This window comes from Pan troglodytes, chromosome 11 (assembly GCF_028858775.2).
Source record: "Pan troglodytes isolate AG18354 chromosome 11, NHGRI_mPanTro3-v2.0_pri, whole genome shotgun sequence".
Taxonomy (NCBI): domain Eukaryota; kingdom Metazoa; phylum Chordata; class Mammalia; order Primates; family Hominidae; genus Pan; species Pan troglodytes.
This window is the reverse complement of record NC_072409.2, coordinates 17,389,269-17,409,814: the sequence shown is the minus strand read 5'-3', so window position 1 is coordinate 17,409,814 and position 20,546 is coordinate 17,389,269. Positions and strand designations below refer to the sequence as shown.

General features: G+C 37.2%; 1 protein-coding gene across 8 annotated transcripts in view; it reads right to left on the bottom strand.

Moving 5' to 3' along the window:
• Positions 1 to 20,546, bottom strand: part of C5 (complement C5) — a 123,036-nt gene that overhangs the window by 79,384 nt on the left and 23,106 nt on the right. For 6 of the 8 annotated variants that reach the window (XM_063788375.1, XM_063788377.1, XM_063788378.1 and 3 more), the window contains 5 exons: positions 14,918 to 15,110; positions 11,713 to 11,875; positions 6,381 to 6,451; positions 3,293 to 3,384; positions 634 to 716 (listed from right to left, as the gene is read on the bottom strand). In XM_063788375.1, the coding sequence (XP_063644445.1) occupies positions 634 to 716; positions 3,293 to 3,384; positions 6,381 to 6,451; positions 11,713 to 11,875; positions 14,918 to 15,110 (602 nt within the window). Of the gene's footprint in view, positions 1 to 633; positions 717 to 3,292; positions 3,385 to 6,380; positions 6,452 to 11,712; positions 11,876 to 14,917; positions 15,111 to 18,949; positions 19,074 to 20,546 lie in introns of those variants that run through there. The other 2 variants (XM_520228.8, XM_016961569.3) reach the window with 1 other exon arrangement.

Sequence of the window (20,546 nt, the reverse complement as noted above, 5' to 3'; positions counted from 1 at the left end):
CCTAATAATAATCACAATTCTAGAAAGGATCTTTACTAGTCAAGCTCTTCAGGGGACTAGATCTCTTCCAGCTCTCTGATGGGGAACACAAGTACACAGAGGTTGTTCTGCTTGATCAGGGTTAAAGGCATGCTGGAACTAGAATCTAGGCATTCAACTACTACTCCTCCCTCCAACCTCTAGCCAGTACTTCTAGCCATACGTGCAGGCTGCCTCATCTTCATCTGGGAATAATTTTGCATTAACTACATTATTAAAAAGAATTATTGCAAAACACTAACTTTTTATAGAAAAACTTTTAATTGGCTGGGTGCGGTGGCTCATGCCTGTAATCCCAGCACTTTGGGAGGCCGAGGTGGGTGGATCACGAGGTCAGGAGTTCAAGACCAGCCTGGCCAAGATGGTGACACCCTGTCTCTACTAAAAATACAAAAATTAGCCGGCTATGGTGGTTGGTGCCTGTAATCCCAGCTACTCGGGATGCTGAGGCAGAGAATTGCTTGAACCCAGGAGGCGGAGGTTGCAGTGAGCTGAGATCGTGCCACTGCACTCCAGCCTGGGCAACAGAACGAGACTCCATCTCAAAAACAAAAAACAAAAAACAAAGAAAAACTTTTACTTGTCAGAAATTACCATATTCTTTAACTTCAAAATATGCGGTTCCAGTTGTTGAAAAGTCCTCTTTATATTTAGCCTTGATCGTCCACATACCATATCTGTGGAAGCAAAATATTTAAAATTATAGATGTCATCAAATGTTTTTAATTCACTCAGAGGAGATCTAATAAATTCCTGTTTTAAAGAGGGAAGAATACACAAAGATATATAAAACCTAAGTAATATATTTTATTTGTGACTGATTTTTAAGCAATAAATAATTGAGCATTTTTAGGATAATAGATATTGTTTAGTAACCAGTTTTTCATATATTATATTATTTTTCCTGGTATTTTATCTTAATACAGTCATTAGTTTTGATTTGAAGAACTTATTTCTGAGAATTTATTTAATCTTGGAGCCTAATTATGCTAACATAATACTAAAATCCAAAATACAGTACAAAATCCATAATAATGTCTCTAGAAACATATAATACAAGACAAGCTTATACAGATGATAAAATTTACACCTCACAAAAATGAATTTATGGTTGGAAACAAAGCATGGTTTTTAAAAGATGAAAATGACCTGGCTTTAATTAATAACCTTTATTCAAAAATATATACTAGGCCAGGTATAGTGGCTCATGCCTATAATCCCAGCACTTTGGGAGGCCAAGGCAGGAGGATCGCTTGAGCCCAGGAGTTCGAGACCAGCCCGGGCAACATGAGGAAACCCCATCTCTACAAAAAAATACAAAAATTAGTCTGGTGTGGTGGTGCATGCTTGTAGTCCCAGCTACTTAGGAGGCTGAGGTGGGAGAATTGCTTGAGCCCGGGAGATCAAGGCTGTGGTGAGCTGAGATCACACCACTGCACTCCAGCCTGGGTGACAGAGTGAGACTCTGTTTCAAAAAAAACTATGTGTGTGTGTGTGTGTATATATATGTGTGTGTATACACACATATACACACACACACACACACACATATATATACTGAGCCTACCTTGCAGATTGGCTATGAAGTCCACAAATGTTAATAGTATTATAATAATGATTATTACCATCATCATCAATTCAATGAATATTTATCAAGGGCCTATGATGTTGAACTGCTGGTGTGCAATACAGACAAGGCCCACCTTAAAGAGTTTATAAGCTAGTGGTGAATAAAAATGCCAGCAAGCAAGTAAAGAAATGATGATGACATTGAGATAAGTGTCATGAAGAAAATAAACAAGATGCTGAGATAGGGAGTAAAACAAAGCAAGAGATTACATTACATCATGCATCCAGGAATAGCCTTTTTGTAGCAGCTTCTACTCTGGGTCATAACAATGAAAAGAAGCCAGGCTTATGAAGAGCCAGGTGAAGCCCATTCCAAGTAGAGGGGATGACATGTGCAAAGGTACGGAGGTAGGAAAGCACTGGACATGCCAGACCATGGCTGGCACATAATTTGCCATGGGGCAAGTGGCACAAGATGAAGTTGGAGAAATGATAGCAGTAATAAAATAATAGGTTTAATTCTGCACTATGGAACATGTAGTATTTTCAAGAATGTACACAATTTTTAAATTATCCAAGTTATTTAAAACCTCCAAATTCAATTTAAATTTTTAGAAAAATTTCAGTCAGTGAATTAACTGAGGGCAGAGGAAAAATGACCATAAAAAGATGTTGCTCTAAAATTCTAGTGCAGCCATGTATAGATGCACTTGTCTTATTCATTCTGCTCTATTATAAATTTCTTTCTTTCTTTTCTTCCCTCCTTCCTTCCTCCCTCCCCTCCCTCTTTCTTTCCTTCCTTCCTTCCTTCTTCTTTCTATCTTAGTTGGAGTTTTGCTCTTGTTGCCCAACATGGAGTGCAGTGGCATGATCTTGGCTCACTTTAACCCTCACTTCCCAGATTCAAGTGATTCTCCTGCCTCAGCCTCCCGAGTAGCTGGGATTACAGGTGCCTGCCACCATGCCTGGCTTTTTTTGTATTTTTGGTAGAGACGGGGTTTCACCATGTTGGCCAGGCTGGTCTCAAATTCCCGACCTCAGGTGATCCACCCACACTGGCCTCCCAAAGGGTTGGGATTACAGGCATGAGCCACCGCACCTGGCCTATTACAAATTTCTTGAAAGCAGGGACTGTGGATTATTTATTTTGTATCTCTCCCTCCTATTGTGATTTGCACATACCAAGAATGTGTTCATTGAATATTTATTACATTGAACCCTGTTTAAACTTTTTCTTAAATCCTTTCATGTGAGGCCAAATAATAGATATAGCTCTGAGAACTCCTTCCCTCTTGGACTTTGCCTTCTGGTAGTTTATCCAGGCAAAAACTACAGACGACCATATTTTATAGCAACCACAGCAAGGAACAAGACCACAACAGCCTTTTAAACTGACAATCTATTAGATACTTTGAGGGGTAGGAGTTGATGGTTTTTACGACAAAAAAACCTGGGTACTATTTTTTCCTCTTCCCAATTTTTATTTCTATATGTAAAAAGAATGGCTGAGAAGTATTGGAAATTTTTTGCCAAGAACAGAGCTTAAGTTCTTGCTAGACTTCAAAAGATTTTGCATATCCACCTATGTGACACCCTTTGTTAACACTAGGTGGCCCCCTTTAACTGGTTACCTGCTTCTTCACCAAAAGTTCCATATGTGGTTTTAACAATTATTTTTACATACCTAGGATTAGACGGAATCTTGAAGTCAGGAAAAGAGATAATTCCAATATGATCAATTTCTTCTACCATGTCAACTTCTGATCCTTCAGGATCCTGTAAATAAAAACAAACACCCTCAAGGGCCAGAAACTACATTTTTAAAAATTTAACTGATTATACAATCTTTGATGTACAAAATATTTATAGATCAAATATTTGAAGACAAATACCCATGTCTTCAAATTAAATATGAAGGATGAAGATCAGTTAAATGTTATAGAAAGGAAATATGGTTCATTTCAGCCACTTCCCTTCTTCTTTTTCCAATCTTCCCCATCTCTCCTCATTATCTTGAAGAGACTCAACTCTCTGTTGTACATCTAAAAGATGAAGTGTAACAACACGTAAAAACAACAACAAACAAACGAACAAACAAACAATGATGTTTTTGATAAACTAAATGTGAATTTGGTTGGCTTTATAAATACCAGAATCTAATTTTTATATATGTTCATTTAAAGCTTTCAAAAGCAAATATTCTATAAATTATATTTTTTAGCCAGATGTTTTATAAATGTATAATATGGGCATTTTTCAGCTTGGTAAAACTCTCAAATGGTTAAACAGACTTGATAGTTCTCGTAAAGCCTCCCCATAAACTTAATTTTGTGTTTGGGTTAGCAAATAATTGAAATGAGGTTTTGACTTTCTTTGGACTACACATGGGGGTCCAATTCAGCCTTAACTCAACACATAAACATAGCAGGCAACATAAGTGAGTCCCCCATCTGTACAAAAAACTTTTTTGAGACAGGGATCTTGCTCTGTGATCCAGGCTGGAGTGCAGTGGTGTGATCATAGCTCACTGCAGCTTTGAACTCACAGGCTCAAGCAATCCTCCCACCTCAGCCTCCCAAGAAGCCGGTACCACAGGCACATGCCACCATGCCCAGCTATTTTTTTTTTTTAATTTTTAGTAGAGATGAGGTCTCTCTAGGTTGCCCAGGCTGGTCTCAATCTCCTGAGCTCAAGCAATCCTCCCATTTTAGCCTCCCAAAGTGCTGGGATTACAATTACAGGCATGAGTCACTGTGACCAGCCTACAAAAAAATGTTTAAAGAGTTAGCAGGGTGTGGTGATGGGTGCTTGTAGTCCTGGCTACTCAGGAAGCTGAGGTGGGAGGATGGCTTGAGCCCAGGAGTTTGAGGCTACAGTGAGCTATGATCACACCACTGCACTCCAGCCTTGGTGACAGAGCAAGACCCTGTCAAAAACAAACAAACAAAAACAAACAAACAAACAAACAAACAAAAAACCCAAAGCAAAAAATATCAGCACCATTTACCATGACTGAAATTCACAGTTGGATTTTAGAGGTTTTATTTCTTAATTAATTGTAAAACTTATAGAAGCCTATTTTGAACAAGAATTATACTTGTAGCTGAGTATTTTTATGGCTCTTCTTCATCGCACTATCCATTGTGCACAATTCTTCTAAGATCATCTTTCTCAGGTACTATTTTGAGGATACTTCCTCTATATTAACTCCTTAAGGCTCTGGGATCAGCTTCCTCAATCTTTTCTTCCTGGGGCAGCTCTTACAAGAGATGACTGACATTCATTTTTCTGCAGGTTATGCCATGATTCTGCGTCACTTAAGTTCAACCATGAAGACGTTGGATAAAGAGCATACATCCACACCCCTATTATTCCCTGATAGAAAAAGGGCATTTGAGCTGACATTGCTCTCCTTAGTTCTCTTTCAGACATTCTATCAGTCAATCAGTTTATTTACTAGCTTCATTTTTTTAATTTCTTCTTGCCCCCATAGCTTAACTCACACTGTTTCTTACATGGATGGTCTTCACTATTTTTAAATAATTTATGTCAATTCCTTTCATTAACACCCAACTCAGGGTTCCCTTTAACTACTCCGTTCCAGAGAAGGATGTGTATCACCCCCACTCTCACCTCTCATTGGTCTTCCCTCTGAGCTCATGGTATTTGTCCTACTGTATAATTTATTTGTTTTATATTTTAGTACGGTTTTGTTCTGTAGTATCTATGCTTTTGCACCTGCATTCTGATAAGTTTTTATTTTTATTTTTTGGTTTTTTTTTTGAGTAGCAGAAAAAGTGCTGCAGCCTATATTGAAGGACCATTAGTAGTATACCTACTGTTAATAACTGAGCAGTTATAACTAGTTGTATTATTTTATTTCCTCACAAAAGTGTTTGAGGTATGTGACACAAATTAGATGAGATCATGGGAGTTCAATGCACAGCGTCTGTTACATATGTCATGTCTGATAAATGGTGAATTACTGCCAATCTTTAACTCATGATTTAGCAAGATTTTTTGTGTTAGTATAATAGTTATTAAACTCTAAGTTCCTTCAGAGTAAGTACCATTAAATATAGTTCTTTTGCACATAATAAATACATAATAGATATATCCATTATGTATATCTTATAGTTAAATGGGTATTCAGTCAATTCTTAGTGATTGGTGGGTGGTTTTTTGTTTTTTGTTTTTTGTTTTTTTTTTTAGATTTTCTTTTTTGAGATGGAGTCTCACACTGTCACCAGGCTGGAGTGCAGTGGCACAATCTCGGCTCACTGCAAGCTCTGCCTCCCGGGTTCAAGCAATTCCCCCACCTCAGCCTCCCGAGTAGCTGGGACTACAGGCGCCCGCCACTGCACCAGCTAATTTTTTGTATTTTAGTAGAGACGAGGTTTCACTATGTTGGCCAGGTTAGTCTCAATCTCCTGACCTCGTGATCCACCTGCCTCGGCCTGCCAAAGTGCTGGGATTACAGGTGTGAGCCACCACGCCCGGCCAGTGGGTGTTCTTTAAAAAATAAATCAGCAAGATTGTACTTAAATGGTTTAGCTCAAAATCCTTCAAGTTATTGAAATTTAATTTGTCTGAGCCTTTCACATACGTGTATTACAGAGGTATAGATCTATGATTCTATACTCATTGCAGATGTTCAATAACCATTTATGGAACATTGAATGATTTAGTGCAGTGTGAGGACAGGGTTATGAAATGAGATTCTTGTCCTGAAAAATGAATTAAAGTATTATTTAAATAAATAAAATACTTACTATGAAAGTTAAGACAGTTTCTCTTTTGGCTGGCTTCAAGTCATCATTCAACGAATAAACTCTAACTTTTACTGTAAGAATAATTGATATAATCAAAAACTCTGCTAAAAACAAGGATATTTTTTAAAACAACCATCCTTAAAAGAGATGAATCTTACTTTAAAAAACTCAATAAAGTCCATATTTGAAAAAAACAAAAATTAGTTTGCAGACATATACATTACTAAAGATTCTCTTATTTAAGAGAATCCTCAGGGATTCCTTTAAAGAACTATTTCTCTTAGTGGATTTAAAGTACAGTTCACTTTCTTAAAATACATTTACCTACAATGTTTTGAGAAAACATTCACAGTATGAAATTAATTACACCTGTAATTAGGCCATTATTTATTAAGAATTTCATAGTAGCAAAATAGTGACGTCACCATATGGTTATAGAGGAGCATAATATATTGTCTCAGAGTTGAAGATCTTAATGGAAAATTGGGAGCTTGATTCAGACATACACTCTTCCACTTATGAAAACCCACAAGGCTCCAAATTAGCTCTTATTGCAAAAGGCAGCTTTGGATTATATGGTTTTGTTCTATTTATTGAGCCAGATCCTACACTTGTTCGCTCATTGTTAAAAGAGCAATGGCAGGGGCTCAATAACTGTTAGTTCTCTTCCATTTCTTTCTGTCAGTTAATAGATCCCTACTTTTTAAACAAAAGCATCTGTTTCGCTTTTAACTCACAGCTGTTTGAGACACAGTGTTCTAATTCTTTCCAATGACAAACTTAATTTCTCTAGGGTGTTGCTGATGCTCAAATCATTTCATGGCCAAAACTTTACCCACAAAATAAAATAGAACTGGCACCATAAACCCAGTATCTTTTAAAAGATCAGTATTATGCAAAGCTCTATATAAGAAGTCACATTAACACTGGTTTTACTAAGTTCACAAGATAAAAACAATGTGCTCAGTAAATGCCCCACCTCTCTGCTCTCTCCTTCCCCTCACACCTGTCTCCCACCACAAATCCTATCTCCTGCTTTTTGGACACACTCAGTCTAGGCCTGAGTATCACTGGGAAGCTGCCCAAGTCAGAAAGTCACAAAAGTTAAGAGCACAGGCCCTGGAATTAAACACTTTGGTTTCACTCCTGCCTCCGCCACTTTCTAGTATGACCCTGAGCAGGATACTTAATCCCTCTAAACCTTAGTTAACTCACTTGTAAAACAGGAATACTAGTGTGTGCTCATAGTGTCCTTGTGAGAATTAAATAATGCAAAGCTTTTGCATAGCCTGACACATACTAAGTAATCAATAAATGTTTATTTTATTATTATTTCTGTTACTACTATTTGGCTAGTTTTTAACCCAGTTTGTGTTTAGGTTAGAAAATTAATCTTGTCGGCCGGGCGCGGTGGCTCACGCCTGTAATCCCAGCACTTTGGGAGGCCGAGGCGGGCGGATCACGAGGTCAGGAGATCGAGACCATCCTGGCTAACACAGTGAAACCCCGTCTCTACTAAAAATACAAAAAATTAGCCGGGCGTGGTAGCGGGCGCCTGTAGTCCCAGCTACTCGGGAGGCTGAGGCAGGAGAATGGCGTGAACCCGGGAGGTGGAGCTTGCAGTGAGCCGAGATCGCGCCACTGCACTCCAGCCTGGGCGACAGAGCGAGACTCCGTCTCAAAAAAAAGAAAAAAAAAAAAAAAAAAAGAAAATTAATCTTGTCTTCACAGCGATGGTACATTGGAGGCAAGATCTATACAATTTTTTGTATAAAAGATATGGCTTATTGGCCGGGTGCAGTGGTACACCTGGAATCCCAGCACTTTGGGAGGCCGAGGTAAGTGGATCACTTGAGGCCAAGAGTTCAAGCCCAGCCTGGCCAACATGGTGAAATCCCATCTCTACTAAATATACAAAATTAGCCAGGCATGGTGGCACGCGCCTGAATCCCACTTACTTGGGATGCTGAGGCTGGAGAATCGCTTGAACCTGGGAGGCGGAGATTGCAATGAGACAAGATTGCACCACTGCCCTCCAGCCTGGGTGACAGAGCGAGACACTCACTAAATAAAAATAAAAATAAAAGATGTGGTTTATTAATTTAAAAAAAGTTTTGAATGTCAGGCTGGAGTGCAGTGGCGCAATCTCGGTTCACTGCAAACTCCACCTCCTGGGTTCATGCCATTCTCCTGCCTCAGCCTCCCGAGTAGCTGGGACTACAGGCGCCCACCACCATGCCTGGCTAATTTTTTGTATTAGCTCACATCCCGTGTGAGCCAGGATGGTCTTGATCTCCTGACCTTGTGATCCGCCTGCCTCGGCCTCCCAAAGTGCTGGGATTACAGGCATGAGCCACCACGCCCGGCCTTGAATGCCTTCTAATGTGCCAGTCATTATGCTAGGTACTGAGATACAGTAGTGAAACAAATCGGACATGGACATCTTTTAATGGTGTGGAGGAAAGAGGCAAACACAATTATATGTAAAATTCTAGGGTGTGAAGTGCCACAAAGGATATTTGCCTGGCCTTATGAGCATGTAGAAGAGGGAGATTTGAAGAGGTCAGGGAAATCAGGGAAAGCTGCCTTTAGAAGGGTCTGTGATGACACGTGAAGGTGAAGTAGGAGTCAACAAGGCAAAGGAGGGGCAAGAATGTACCATGTGGAGGCAACAGCATGTTACACAGGCCTTAATACGGATGGGGAAACAGTGTGAGAAAGCATCTGAAAGGAGGTCCGTTTGGCTTGTGTCTATAGAGGGTGGGGCCGTAGTAGGTGATGAAGCTGGGGAAGAAGGCAGGACACAGGCTTTATGAAATTGAAGGATTTTGGGCAATATTCTAAAGTCATTTATCCAGTAAAGCCTTGAAGCCTTTATCCTAAAGATGCTTACACTAAAAATCCCTCAAGAATCTTCAGATTAAATGTGTTGATAGGGACATTATAGCTATAAATAACAAGATGATTAAAAATACTTTTAAGTAATTATTTTTCTTTTCTGTAAATATGGCTTTGTGCTATTCCATAGATAATAATGGAAAACACTTTCCTAGTGCTTACTGTGTGCTTGGCTCTATCTTAAGTGCTTTACACATACGAATTCAGTTAATTCTCACAACTCTATGAGGTAAGTTGTATTATTATCTCTATTTTACAAGTGAGGAAAGTGGGAGTCTGAGAGGCTGAGTGATTCACACAGGGTCATACAGCTCACAGCAGCTCAAGCTGTGACTTGAACCCAGACAATCTGACTCCAGAGTCTGCTTTTAACCAATTTACTTCACTATCTCGCAGAAATGGGCCAATATTTTTAGGAAACTTCTCTCATTTTCCTCTACGATTAGAATGGATGAGGATATTACATCGTCTTCTTTTTTTTTCCTCTTTTTTTTTTTTTTTTTTTTTTTTTGAGACAGTCTTGCTCTGTTGCCCAGGCTGGAGTGCAGTGGCGCGATCTCACTGCAACCTCTGCCTGCCATGTTCAAGCAATTCTCATGCCTCAGCCTCCCGAGTAGCTGGAATTACAGGCGTGCACCACCACACTCAGCTAATTTTTGTATTTTTAGTGGAAACAGGGTTTCACCATGTTGGTTAGGCTGGTCTCAAACTCCTGACCTCAAGTGATCCACCCACCTGGGCTTCCCAAAGTACTGGGATTACAGGCATGAGCCACTGTGCCTGGCCAGATATTACATCATCTTACAGTAAAGTCCTGATAGAGAAATAATACATGAAGCCTTATTTATTTTTTTTTTTTTTCTGAGACGAAGTCTCACTCTTTCGCCCAGGCTGGAGTGCAGTGGCTTGATCTCAGCTCACTGCAACCTCTGCCACCTGGGTTCAAGTGATTCTCCTGCCTCAGCCTCCAGAGTAGCTGGGATTACAGGCGCCTGCCACAGTGCCTGGCTAATTTTTGTAGTTTTAGTAGAGACAGGGTTTCACCATCTTGGCCAGGCTGGTCTTAAACTCCTGACCTTGTGATCCCCCCACCTCGGACTCCCAAAGTGCTGGGATTACAGGCATGAGACATGAAGCCATTCTTAAGGAAAGCCTTGATAACCGAGGAAGGTCCCAGCCTCTGGATATTACACTGCTTACTGGACAAAGACTGATGACCCTTAGTTGTGGGACGTGTCAACAGGATTCAAGCAAAAAAGTATCCTTCAATGTAGGAGGAGGACAAGAGAGATAATATGCTTGTTTCTAGGTATGATTATGTCTAAAAGGACCCAACCTTTGTGGGCAGAGACTATTTCCTTGTATACCAAGTTGTCTCTTGGAGAAAAAAGATGCTATTATTCTGGCGATTTTATTCTGGCCAAGTAGAAAGCAATATCTCCACCCCCTTTAGGCTTTTCCTTTCTGAGCTGATCATAACAAATGCTCCCGCTGAAATGGTAATGGTTCAGTCCAGTTCCACCCCACTATTCTCATCATCAACATCGACCAACATTTAGCAAATATCTACTGTGTACAAAGTTTTTCAACAAAGTCAGATGGTCCCCACTTCCTTTCTCTGTCCTCCTCCAAGAATATCATTAATGAAATTCCATAGCCTCTCCTTCCCACATATACATCTCTAATATTCTATTTCTGATGTACTTAAAAGTCATTGATGATGAGAGGGAGAAACGGGGGAATGGAAGGCTTTGCAAACACATGAATATATTGGGAAGCATTCACACTTTTCTGTGTTTTACTTTTGGTTCATTGGGAATAGGTCCAGTCATTCCTATTCACATGATTTTGACTGGCTATTCTGCCCTTTTGCCTCTAACAGAAGAACCATGAATGTTAAACAATGTTCTAACAGTAACTTTCTTAGGTAGATCCCCTTTGAAAATTAATATCCATATATTTCTGTGATATAGTTTATCCTCTGCTGAAATATCTGATCCCCTAGGTTAGATTTATTTTTCCAGTTTGGGGATTAGCTCCAGACCCAGTGGAATTTTTAATGAACATGGTTCTACAATAAATTATATTTTCCCATTGCCAAATTATATTTGCAATTAAGTCTTATATTTGTTTAATAAATAAGATCTAACATAACATTTTACAATTTTGAAAAAGCATTTTCTACTTGGAAATAAATGATGGGGCAGGTAATGTAATTGTTGGTTTTGTAATTTATTTAGCACTTTCTCCATAAATTTAAAATTAAAATGCGATTAAATATTTGTAAGTATAGATGTCTTTGGGAATTGAGAGTCTTTTGAGCAAATTAGAAAGAAACCGATCTCCACTCAATTTCAGGTATTAAAAAGCTCTACAATATAGTGTCAATACTGTCAAATCCCCCACCCAGAGAAAGAAATATCTTATAATCTACCTGACTGGTCTGGAGTATAAACAGGTTTGTCTGTATGAATGAAGAGAAATCCGTTGTCATAGGTTATTGGCATTTTTTTTGATTTTGAAAAATGCTTTGATACAACTTCCAAATACACATAAGAAACTGGGTTTTGTCCTCCAGGCAATTGTTTTGGTTGTATCTGGAAAAGAAATTGTTGATGGAAAAAGTATAATAATTCTAAAGTTATTAAACCATTAACTTTCTAAATACAACTGTAATCTCATTAGAACAATCAGTATGTATATGTAATCATTTAAAAAGTGATACAGGAGCAAGAAGAGTAAATAAATTTTGCCCAAAGCCCTTCAGTGTCTAATTACATAATAAAAATTTAGCTTTAAGCAATTGAAAGTCTCTTTGGTTCCATGTTTCCTAAATTTTATATACATTTAGTGAAACTACTACTATAAAAGCCTTTAAGAAACCTTCACTCAATTAGTTTGCTGGGTTACCCCATGCTCCCCATTCCCTTTGTGAAACCTCCTGACCGATTCTCTGGACCCTTAGCTTTTTTTTTTTTTTTTTTTTTTTTTTGAGACGGAGTCTCACTTACTCTGTTGCCCAGGCTGGAAAGCAGTGGTGCCATCTCAGCTCACGACAACCTCTTCCTCCCAGGTTCAAGTGATTCTCCTGCCTCAGCCTCCCAAGTAGCTGAGATTACAGGTGTGTGCCACCATGTCCAGCTAACTTTTTTTTTTTTTGTATTTTTAATAGAGACGGGTTTCACCATGTTGGCCAGGCTGGTCCTGAACTCCTGGCCTCAAGTGATCCACCTGCCTTGGCTTCCCAAAGTGCTGGGATTACAGGCATCAGTCACCGTGCCCATGTGTCCAGCATCTCTGGACCCTTAGTATTACCTCACATACTTCTGCTCCCCTGAGTTGAGATGCTCATTTTCCAATTTATGTTTGTAATTATCCCCTTTACATTCAATGATATGTAAATTTAATGCATGAAAAGTGATAAAAAAGAAAACTGTATCTATGAAAATTTAGGCTTTGGAAACACAGGATGAAAGTTAATTACAAAAACCAACTGCTGTAGAATTAGCTATGCAAAATTATTGTAAAAGTTTGGAAAACAAGAAAAATCTATAAATATTCTGCACCCAGATTGCTTTGTAAGTGCCTTTAAGTTCTTTCTCCCCTTTTAAGAAACAGAAACTATAGAACAGTCTGGGCACAGTAACCTATGCCTGTAATGCCAGCACTTTGGGAGGCCGAGATGGGCGGATCACCTGAGGTCAGGAGTTCGAGACCATCCTGGCCAACATGGTGAAACACCTTCTTTACTAAAAATGCAAAAATTAGCCAGGTGTGGTGGTGCACACCTGTAATCCCAGCTACTTGAGAGGCTGAGGTGGGAGAATTGCTTGAACCTGGGAGGCAAAGGCTGCAGTGAGCCCATATTACACCACTGTCTTCCAGCCTGGGTGACAGAGCGAGACCCTGTCTCAACAACAACAACAACAACAACAACAACAACAAAGAAACTATAGAACAAAGATGATCCATTAAATTTGTAGCACGTAATAAATGAGATTTGACACTGCAATCCATAGACCCATACTTAAAGGACCTTGGTACAACATTAAACAATTGGCAAATAAAGATACATGATATTGCTATGATAAAATTAAATGGTTAAAATATGTACTGACTATGATTGCCCCACCTTAATCTAGTTTTTCAGTTAATCATATAGGTCAGCACTGTTCAGAGAACTTTTTGTGATGACAGAAATATTCTATATCTATGCTGTTCACTATGGTAGCCACTAGCTACCAGGGGCTATTTGAACACTTGAAATGTGGCTAGTGCAACTGAGATACTGCATTTTTAATTTCAGTTAAATTTGTTTGATTTAAATTTAAAACTAAGAGCCACAAATACATTGTATCAGATAAAAGAATGTCTTTTGAAAGTAACACTTTCTTTTTTTTTTTTTTTTTTTTTTTGAGATGGAGTCTCACTCTGTTGCCTAGGCTGGCGTGCAGTGGCGCGATCTTGGCTCACTGCAACCTCCGCCTTCTGGGTTGAAGCGATTCTCCTGCCTCAGTCTCCCGAGTAGCTGGGATTACAGGCATATGCCATAAAAGTAACACTTTTAATAAATGAATTTTAATTGTTAACAAACCTAATAAGTGGAAGAATTTGTTAAGAGATATGAGCATTTACTGCTAAGAACATTAATTAAAGAATTCCTATGTTTGATTAGAAATTTTTTAGATTAGTGTTTCTTAAACTTGAGTAATATGCATAGTCTTTTTAAAGGACAAAAGTCATGGAGGACCCTCAGCATTGGCTTTTTATTATTTATAACATAATAAAAATAATTTTTGATACAAAGATACTTAAATATATACAAACTTAAAACGGTATAATCTTATGCTTATGATTTTTGTATAATTAAAAACTCAAAACAAATTTATAAAATAAATTCAAAATGTTACAAAATCAATATAATTCGAATTTTAAGTTCTGTATTAAATTTCCATTTTTAATTTCTTTATAAAGAACTCACTTTAGAGAAACTCTGGTCTAAATGAGCTGCAGAGCCCATTTTACATCTGATATTCTTTGATTTTCTTTATTAAGTATCAGAATTTTTAGTAAAAATAAGTTGCAAGTATGTCTCTAAGCAATCTATACTACAATATCTTAATAGGAGAGTTATTTGATCAAGGTTATTCTATTAACTGCAGGTTGTCAATGAGAGCTATTCACTTTAGTAATCACAAATTTTTAGTTTTTGAAACTATAATTGTAGAATATTAGAGTTCAATCGAATGTTCAATAATATCCATGGATTTTTGTGGGCAATGTACTACAGATAAAATCATACTCATATTTCTCAATTTCTTTCTAATAGTAATTTTCATAGCAAACAAGTATTTTCAATTATCTCCAAATATTTTCACATTAGTACAATTTTATTTTCCAATAAGAATGTGAAAATGGACATGCATTGCTCAAAAAGCAGACATACCTCTTCTGTTTAGAATTTTCTGTTTCGGTTAGAATTTTCACTTACATTATCATTAGTGACTGACATCATCTAATAATCCCACAGTGGAGGTAAATGATTAAATCTATATGTTATCAATATTCAAACTTTGTACACATTTTTATTGAGAATATTCTGTATATATATATAAAGAAAATAAAGGATAAATACATACTGTTAAGATTGCAGAGTTTTGGAATTTATTCTCTGAGGATAAATGAACATGGCCTGAGGAGTAACTAAATTTTTTATCAGGATAACTTTTAATAGAGATTGTTGCATCAAATGCTTCAGTGTATCCATAAACTTGAATCACAATATTTTCAGATGCTCCAACACGGAATATTTTTGGTGCTGAAATGACATATCTGTTGAAAAAGGAAAAGATAAGGCTCAATGTCTTTATATGACATATTTTCTTTTACTTTTGATTTTTTTCTCTCACTTGAGAGATTCCATTTAAAATACATATATTTCCTCACTTAAAAATGATACTAATAAGTCAAAATGTACTTGTGACCCACCATAACTTTGGCATAATTTCCAAGTAGTTTGGAATTAAGACCTGAGAAGCTGGAGGTTTAGTTTACATTTAGAAAGTTAAGGTGATAGCAGCACTTTCTCTTAGCTACTGCAGCCAAGGAAGACTTTTAATCATGTTGACCAGAACATGTAAATGGGGTCAATATTTTTTACTCAATGAAGAAAAAAGCAGTGATTGAATTCCAGCTGTGGCATCTGCTGGCTGAGTGACCGTGGTAAAGTCACTAAGTCTTTCTGAGGCTAAAATAACTTACTGCGAAAATAATCACCTTCTTTACCAGGCTCTGGTAAAGATTAAATAAGAACATATATATGAAAAGGTCTAGCACTCTTAGTGCTTAACATGTAAGATTAATACATGTTAAGATTTATTAATCTCACTAAATTAGTTTAAAGGGAGTGATCTTAGAAATACTATGTTATACTAGTAAACGGATAACGGAAAGGATAGAATATGAGTGAGCTGGGAAGTGCATTTGGAAATGGAAATAGTGATGATGGTCCTTTAAGAGCAAATCATCATCTTCAAACAATAATGGTAATTAAGTACTTGCCACATATCAGAGGCTGTATCAGCACTTTACATACAGCTCTTGTTAATTTTTACAATAAGCCAATGATGCTGGTACTATCATTATTCGTACTTTGCAAGTGGTAAAAGGCTAACTTGGCTAAGGTTATATGGTTTGTAAGTAAATGGGGGAGGCCTTTATATCAGTTCTCAGTTGTTATGTGTACAGTTGAGGTCAAGTTTATATGTTATTCACAACCATAGACTGTTCTCTTATTTTTACTTTTCATGTGATTTATACAATAATGGAAGTGAGTCTATACTTGCTTTTGAAATACAAATTTTAAAATAAGTGATTTTTAAAAATTATTTTATTTAAAAACTTACAAATATAAACTGGATTACTAACTGTATATCACAAAAGTATCTAATTTGAATAGCGAGAACTACATATGCTATTACATAGGAAAAAAAAGTATTTTAACCCAAAAGGGCATAGTGATCGACTAATTCAAGTGGCCCAACAAGCTTGGAGTGCACCCACCACCCCACCTGGCAGAATTATTCCAGGCTTCTGCCAACATTGTGACATTTTAAGAGTCTGGTAAAAGCAGGAAGTTTTTAGTAACAATGGAATTAATTTATCAGCAATTAAATCCTTTAAAGCATCTGACAGTTATCCTGCATTACAATTAATTTGGATCCACTTACAGTCAAATTACAAAAGAGAGGAAAGAATTTCCAGATTTCCAACCATCATCTGAATTCCCCTTCCCCACATGCCTAGTAGGAGATAGCAGAAAATGAGAGGAGTTCAGCTTTTATGATAATAAGATATATTTACTGAAATTTTGCCCTGTGATAAGGCACTATTCTGAATACTTTATTTGTATAAACTCATTGTGTCATTACAACCACTCTGTGAGGAACTATTACTCCAATTTTAAGGTGAAGAAACTGCTAATTAATTTTCCCAAGGCCACACATATAGGATTTATGAATTCTATAATTCACATATTATAGAATTAGAAATCGAACCTGAGCAGCCCGTTTCCAGAATTAACATTTTCAACTGTTGTACTAAATGGAATTTATAAAGAGTTTTGTAATTAGAAAAATTTAGGGATATAAAGCTACCTTAATTTCAGTATTTATAGAAGCTTTATGTTTTTAAGTTTAGTATTGCTTTAATTTTGAATTGTGTATGGTAGGGGTCCCCAACCCCTGGGCCATGGACAAATACCAGTCCATGGCTTGTTAGGAACCAGGCCACACAGCAGGAGGTGAGCAGTGGGGCAAAGGAGCATTACCACCTGAGCTCTGCCTCCTGTCAGATCAGTGGTGGCATTAGATTCTCCTAGGAGCATGAACTCTATTGTGAACTGCACATGCGAGGGATCTAGATTGCAAGCTCCTTATGAGAATATAATGCCTGATGATCTGAAGTGGAACAGTTTCATTCTGAAACCATCCCCACCCCAATCCTGGTCCATGGAAACATTGTCTTCCACAAAACCTGTCCCTAGTGCCAAAATGGTTGGGGACTGCTGGTCTATGTGATGGTAGCAGTCAAGCAAAAATACATAGTGTTTAGAAGCCCCTAAAAGAATATTCTGGAACCACCCTTTATAAAGATTTTGGTTCTTACTGACTTATCAGTAGCATAATCTATCCATATAAATAATTTCATAGTTTTCTTTGTCTTTCAATTGCTGCAGAGGATCAGGTTACTGAGCTTGCAGAGAGGCAAGAATGTTATTTTGGCCTCTATCTGGAATGCTCTTTCCTCAAATATTTGCATGGTTTGCTTCCTCACTTCCTTCAGGCTCTGTTTGAGTGCAGCCTCCTTAAGAGAACCTTTCCTGGCCACATTTTAAAATAGTGCCCCATAATTATTTTTTAATTCTCATACTCTGCTTTATTTTTTTCTTCATAATACTACCTACCTGACCTTACACATTCTTTCATTGGTTCATTCATTCATTACTTGCTTCTCCCACTAGAATGCAAGCTCTAGGAATTGTCTTACCATTTGCTATATCTGCAGTGCCTATCATATGGTTAGATGCTCAATAAATATTTGCTGAATCAATCAATCAACCAATTAATTAAAGTGATTGATTGCCATGTTGTAAATGGTACACTCTGACTTCTTCAGAGAAAGTGAGGAAATAATTTTTATTAAGGGCTAGTAGAAAGAATTCAGAATAAGTCTGGACAAGAATCATGGAACCCAGGTCCTAGCCCTAGTTCTGCCACCAATTTGAAGTCACTTAATTTCAGTCTCTCTAAGCCTTAGCTGCTCGTCTTTCAAAAAGAAATAATAAAGGCAGGATGCTAAGGTAGTTGAGTGCTTGTGGCCATGTAAAAAGATCACAGATCAGAAATACGAGGGTGCTAAAAAAGAATGACATCCTAAGTATGTGTTTATATATAATATATTTACATGTATACATTTATGACAAAATGAAAAAAATTGAAGTGATAAACAGGAGACCTTAATAAAAATCCTGTTTCTCTCTCTCTAGAACTGTGACCTTTGGTCAGTCACTTCCCTTATCTGGACTTATCCTCATATATAAAATGAATAGGTTTGATTAGATGATCTGCAGTTACTTTTCAGTATTAAAATATTTCTAGATATAAGATCATTATTTTAAAAACATTACTTAAAATGCATATTATCTCAATAATGACACTAAAAATTGTGAAAAGTCAGCTCATAAATGTATGGTAGAAGTCACTACAACAACAGATTTTCAGATCACAGTATTAGATTGACTCCTAAATAACCCTGGTTTAACTGTGTATAGTCTATGAAAAACACAAAGAAAACTAAACACCAAGTTAAAATAAGCAAAAAATGTCAAGAAAGTTTATTATCTGGAGTTTCTTTTGTGCTTTTTTGAAGAGGAATTTGAATAATCACTTACGTAAATTTTAATAAATAACAATTCCATAAAAGCTGTCATGTTGTTAGCTACTCATCAAATCAAAATGCTTCCATGACTTTCTCATTCAGAGATGATACTATTCATTTGGTGTTCTCAGAAGTAGCAAGTTATTTTCAAATTAACAGAATCTGTTAAATTTAACTCTTCATTCGTCATAACTAAGATGCATTGAAAAATGAAGATAGCTTGTTTTACTTACGTTTGCTCCTGTCCCCAAGTTTTCCCCAGGAAGATTAAAAAACAAAGTATTCCCAAAAGGCCCATGGTTGGAGGTAGCAGGAAACCACGGATATAACACTTTTGAGGATAGTCTCCTTTTAAATAAACTGAACTTGAAGAATTCAGATAATCTGGTTAATTATTAATGTCAGAAAGGTGAACCTCTAAGTGGGAAAACTAGAATTGGAACTAAAACACCCTTTCATGCCCAGGAATACAGATAGGGAGTACTTTACAGGAACTTACACCCAGGGAATTTATTTTTATTAATACAAATAAAGGGACCCTAAAATGGGAATTTGGCACTATGAAGAGTGGCTCAAAGCTAGAAACCAGTAAGCCCATTGCTTTGGCCTTTCTTCTCTTGCCCAGGGCATTTGCTTTGATGTTGCATCATCTGCAAGCATACATCTGGCAGGTCCACTCTAATACTGATGAAGACCCACCTGGACTCAGTTTCAAACTGAAATGATTTTAGAAGGGGCCTGGTTTAGACAGGGCTCACAAGATGATCTTTTTTGGTGACCTGAATGGCAGTGTCCTTGGTGCTGCAAATGGTCTGAGCATAACCTAGCTCTGCAAAGGAGGTCTAGGGAATTGTTCCTTGGTCTGTCTCAGTCTAGAGAACACTAGGTGGAGGAAAGTTGTGACTGGCAATGAAAACGCCATGTGGAGGATGCTGTTGTCATTCTCTAAGTATTGGAGAATAGATATTCTCCAATATTTATTAAGGCATATACCACTCGTTCAAAGTTTGTCTTTATTCAGATACAGAATATCTTTCTTTTAAAGAAAACACATGTTATACTTTTCAGTGAGGATTTTAATAATTTTAATATAAGAGCTCCAGAAAAACAAAGCTTCCTATAACAATTGAGTCTAGCAATTAATTCACAATATACTAAAATTTTATCTTTATACTTTTTTTTTTTTTTTTTTGGAGACAGAGTCTCTTTCTGTCGCCCAGGCTGGAGTCTAGTGGCACTATCTTGGCTCAGGGCAACCTCTGCCTCCCAGGTTCAAGGCATTCTCCTGCCTCAGCCTCCCAAGTAGCTGGGACTACAGGCATGTCCCATCACATCCAGCTAATTTTTTGTATTTTTAGTAGAGGTAGGGTTTCACCGTGTTGGCCAGGCTGGTCTCGAACTCCTGACCTCAGGTGATCCACCCACCTTGGCCTCCCAAAGTGCTGGGATTACAGGCATGAGCCACTGTGCCTGGCTGATTTTTAATTAAGTTAATTTTTATGATGTTTTATGTTCATTAGAATTTTTTTATTTACTACCTTCTCTTTTTTAGTACTATTTTTACCTTAATATATAATATGTACTCTTCTTTAAAATAATAAAACAGATGTCTCTAAATATATTTCTATAATGAGATATTTATGATATATAAATGAGATATTTATGGTCACATTGGCATTCTTTGCTTTGAATTAATAAATAATAAACCAAAAATATTTATAAACACTTTAATGCTGAATTCACTAGGGAAAAAAGGAGCACAAAGGGAAATTTGATATACAAATTTCACTAAAGGTATCTCTTGCATATGTCATTGAAATGACAAACATT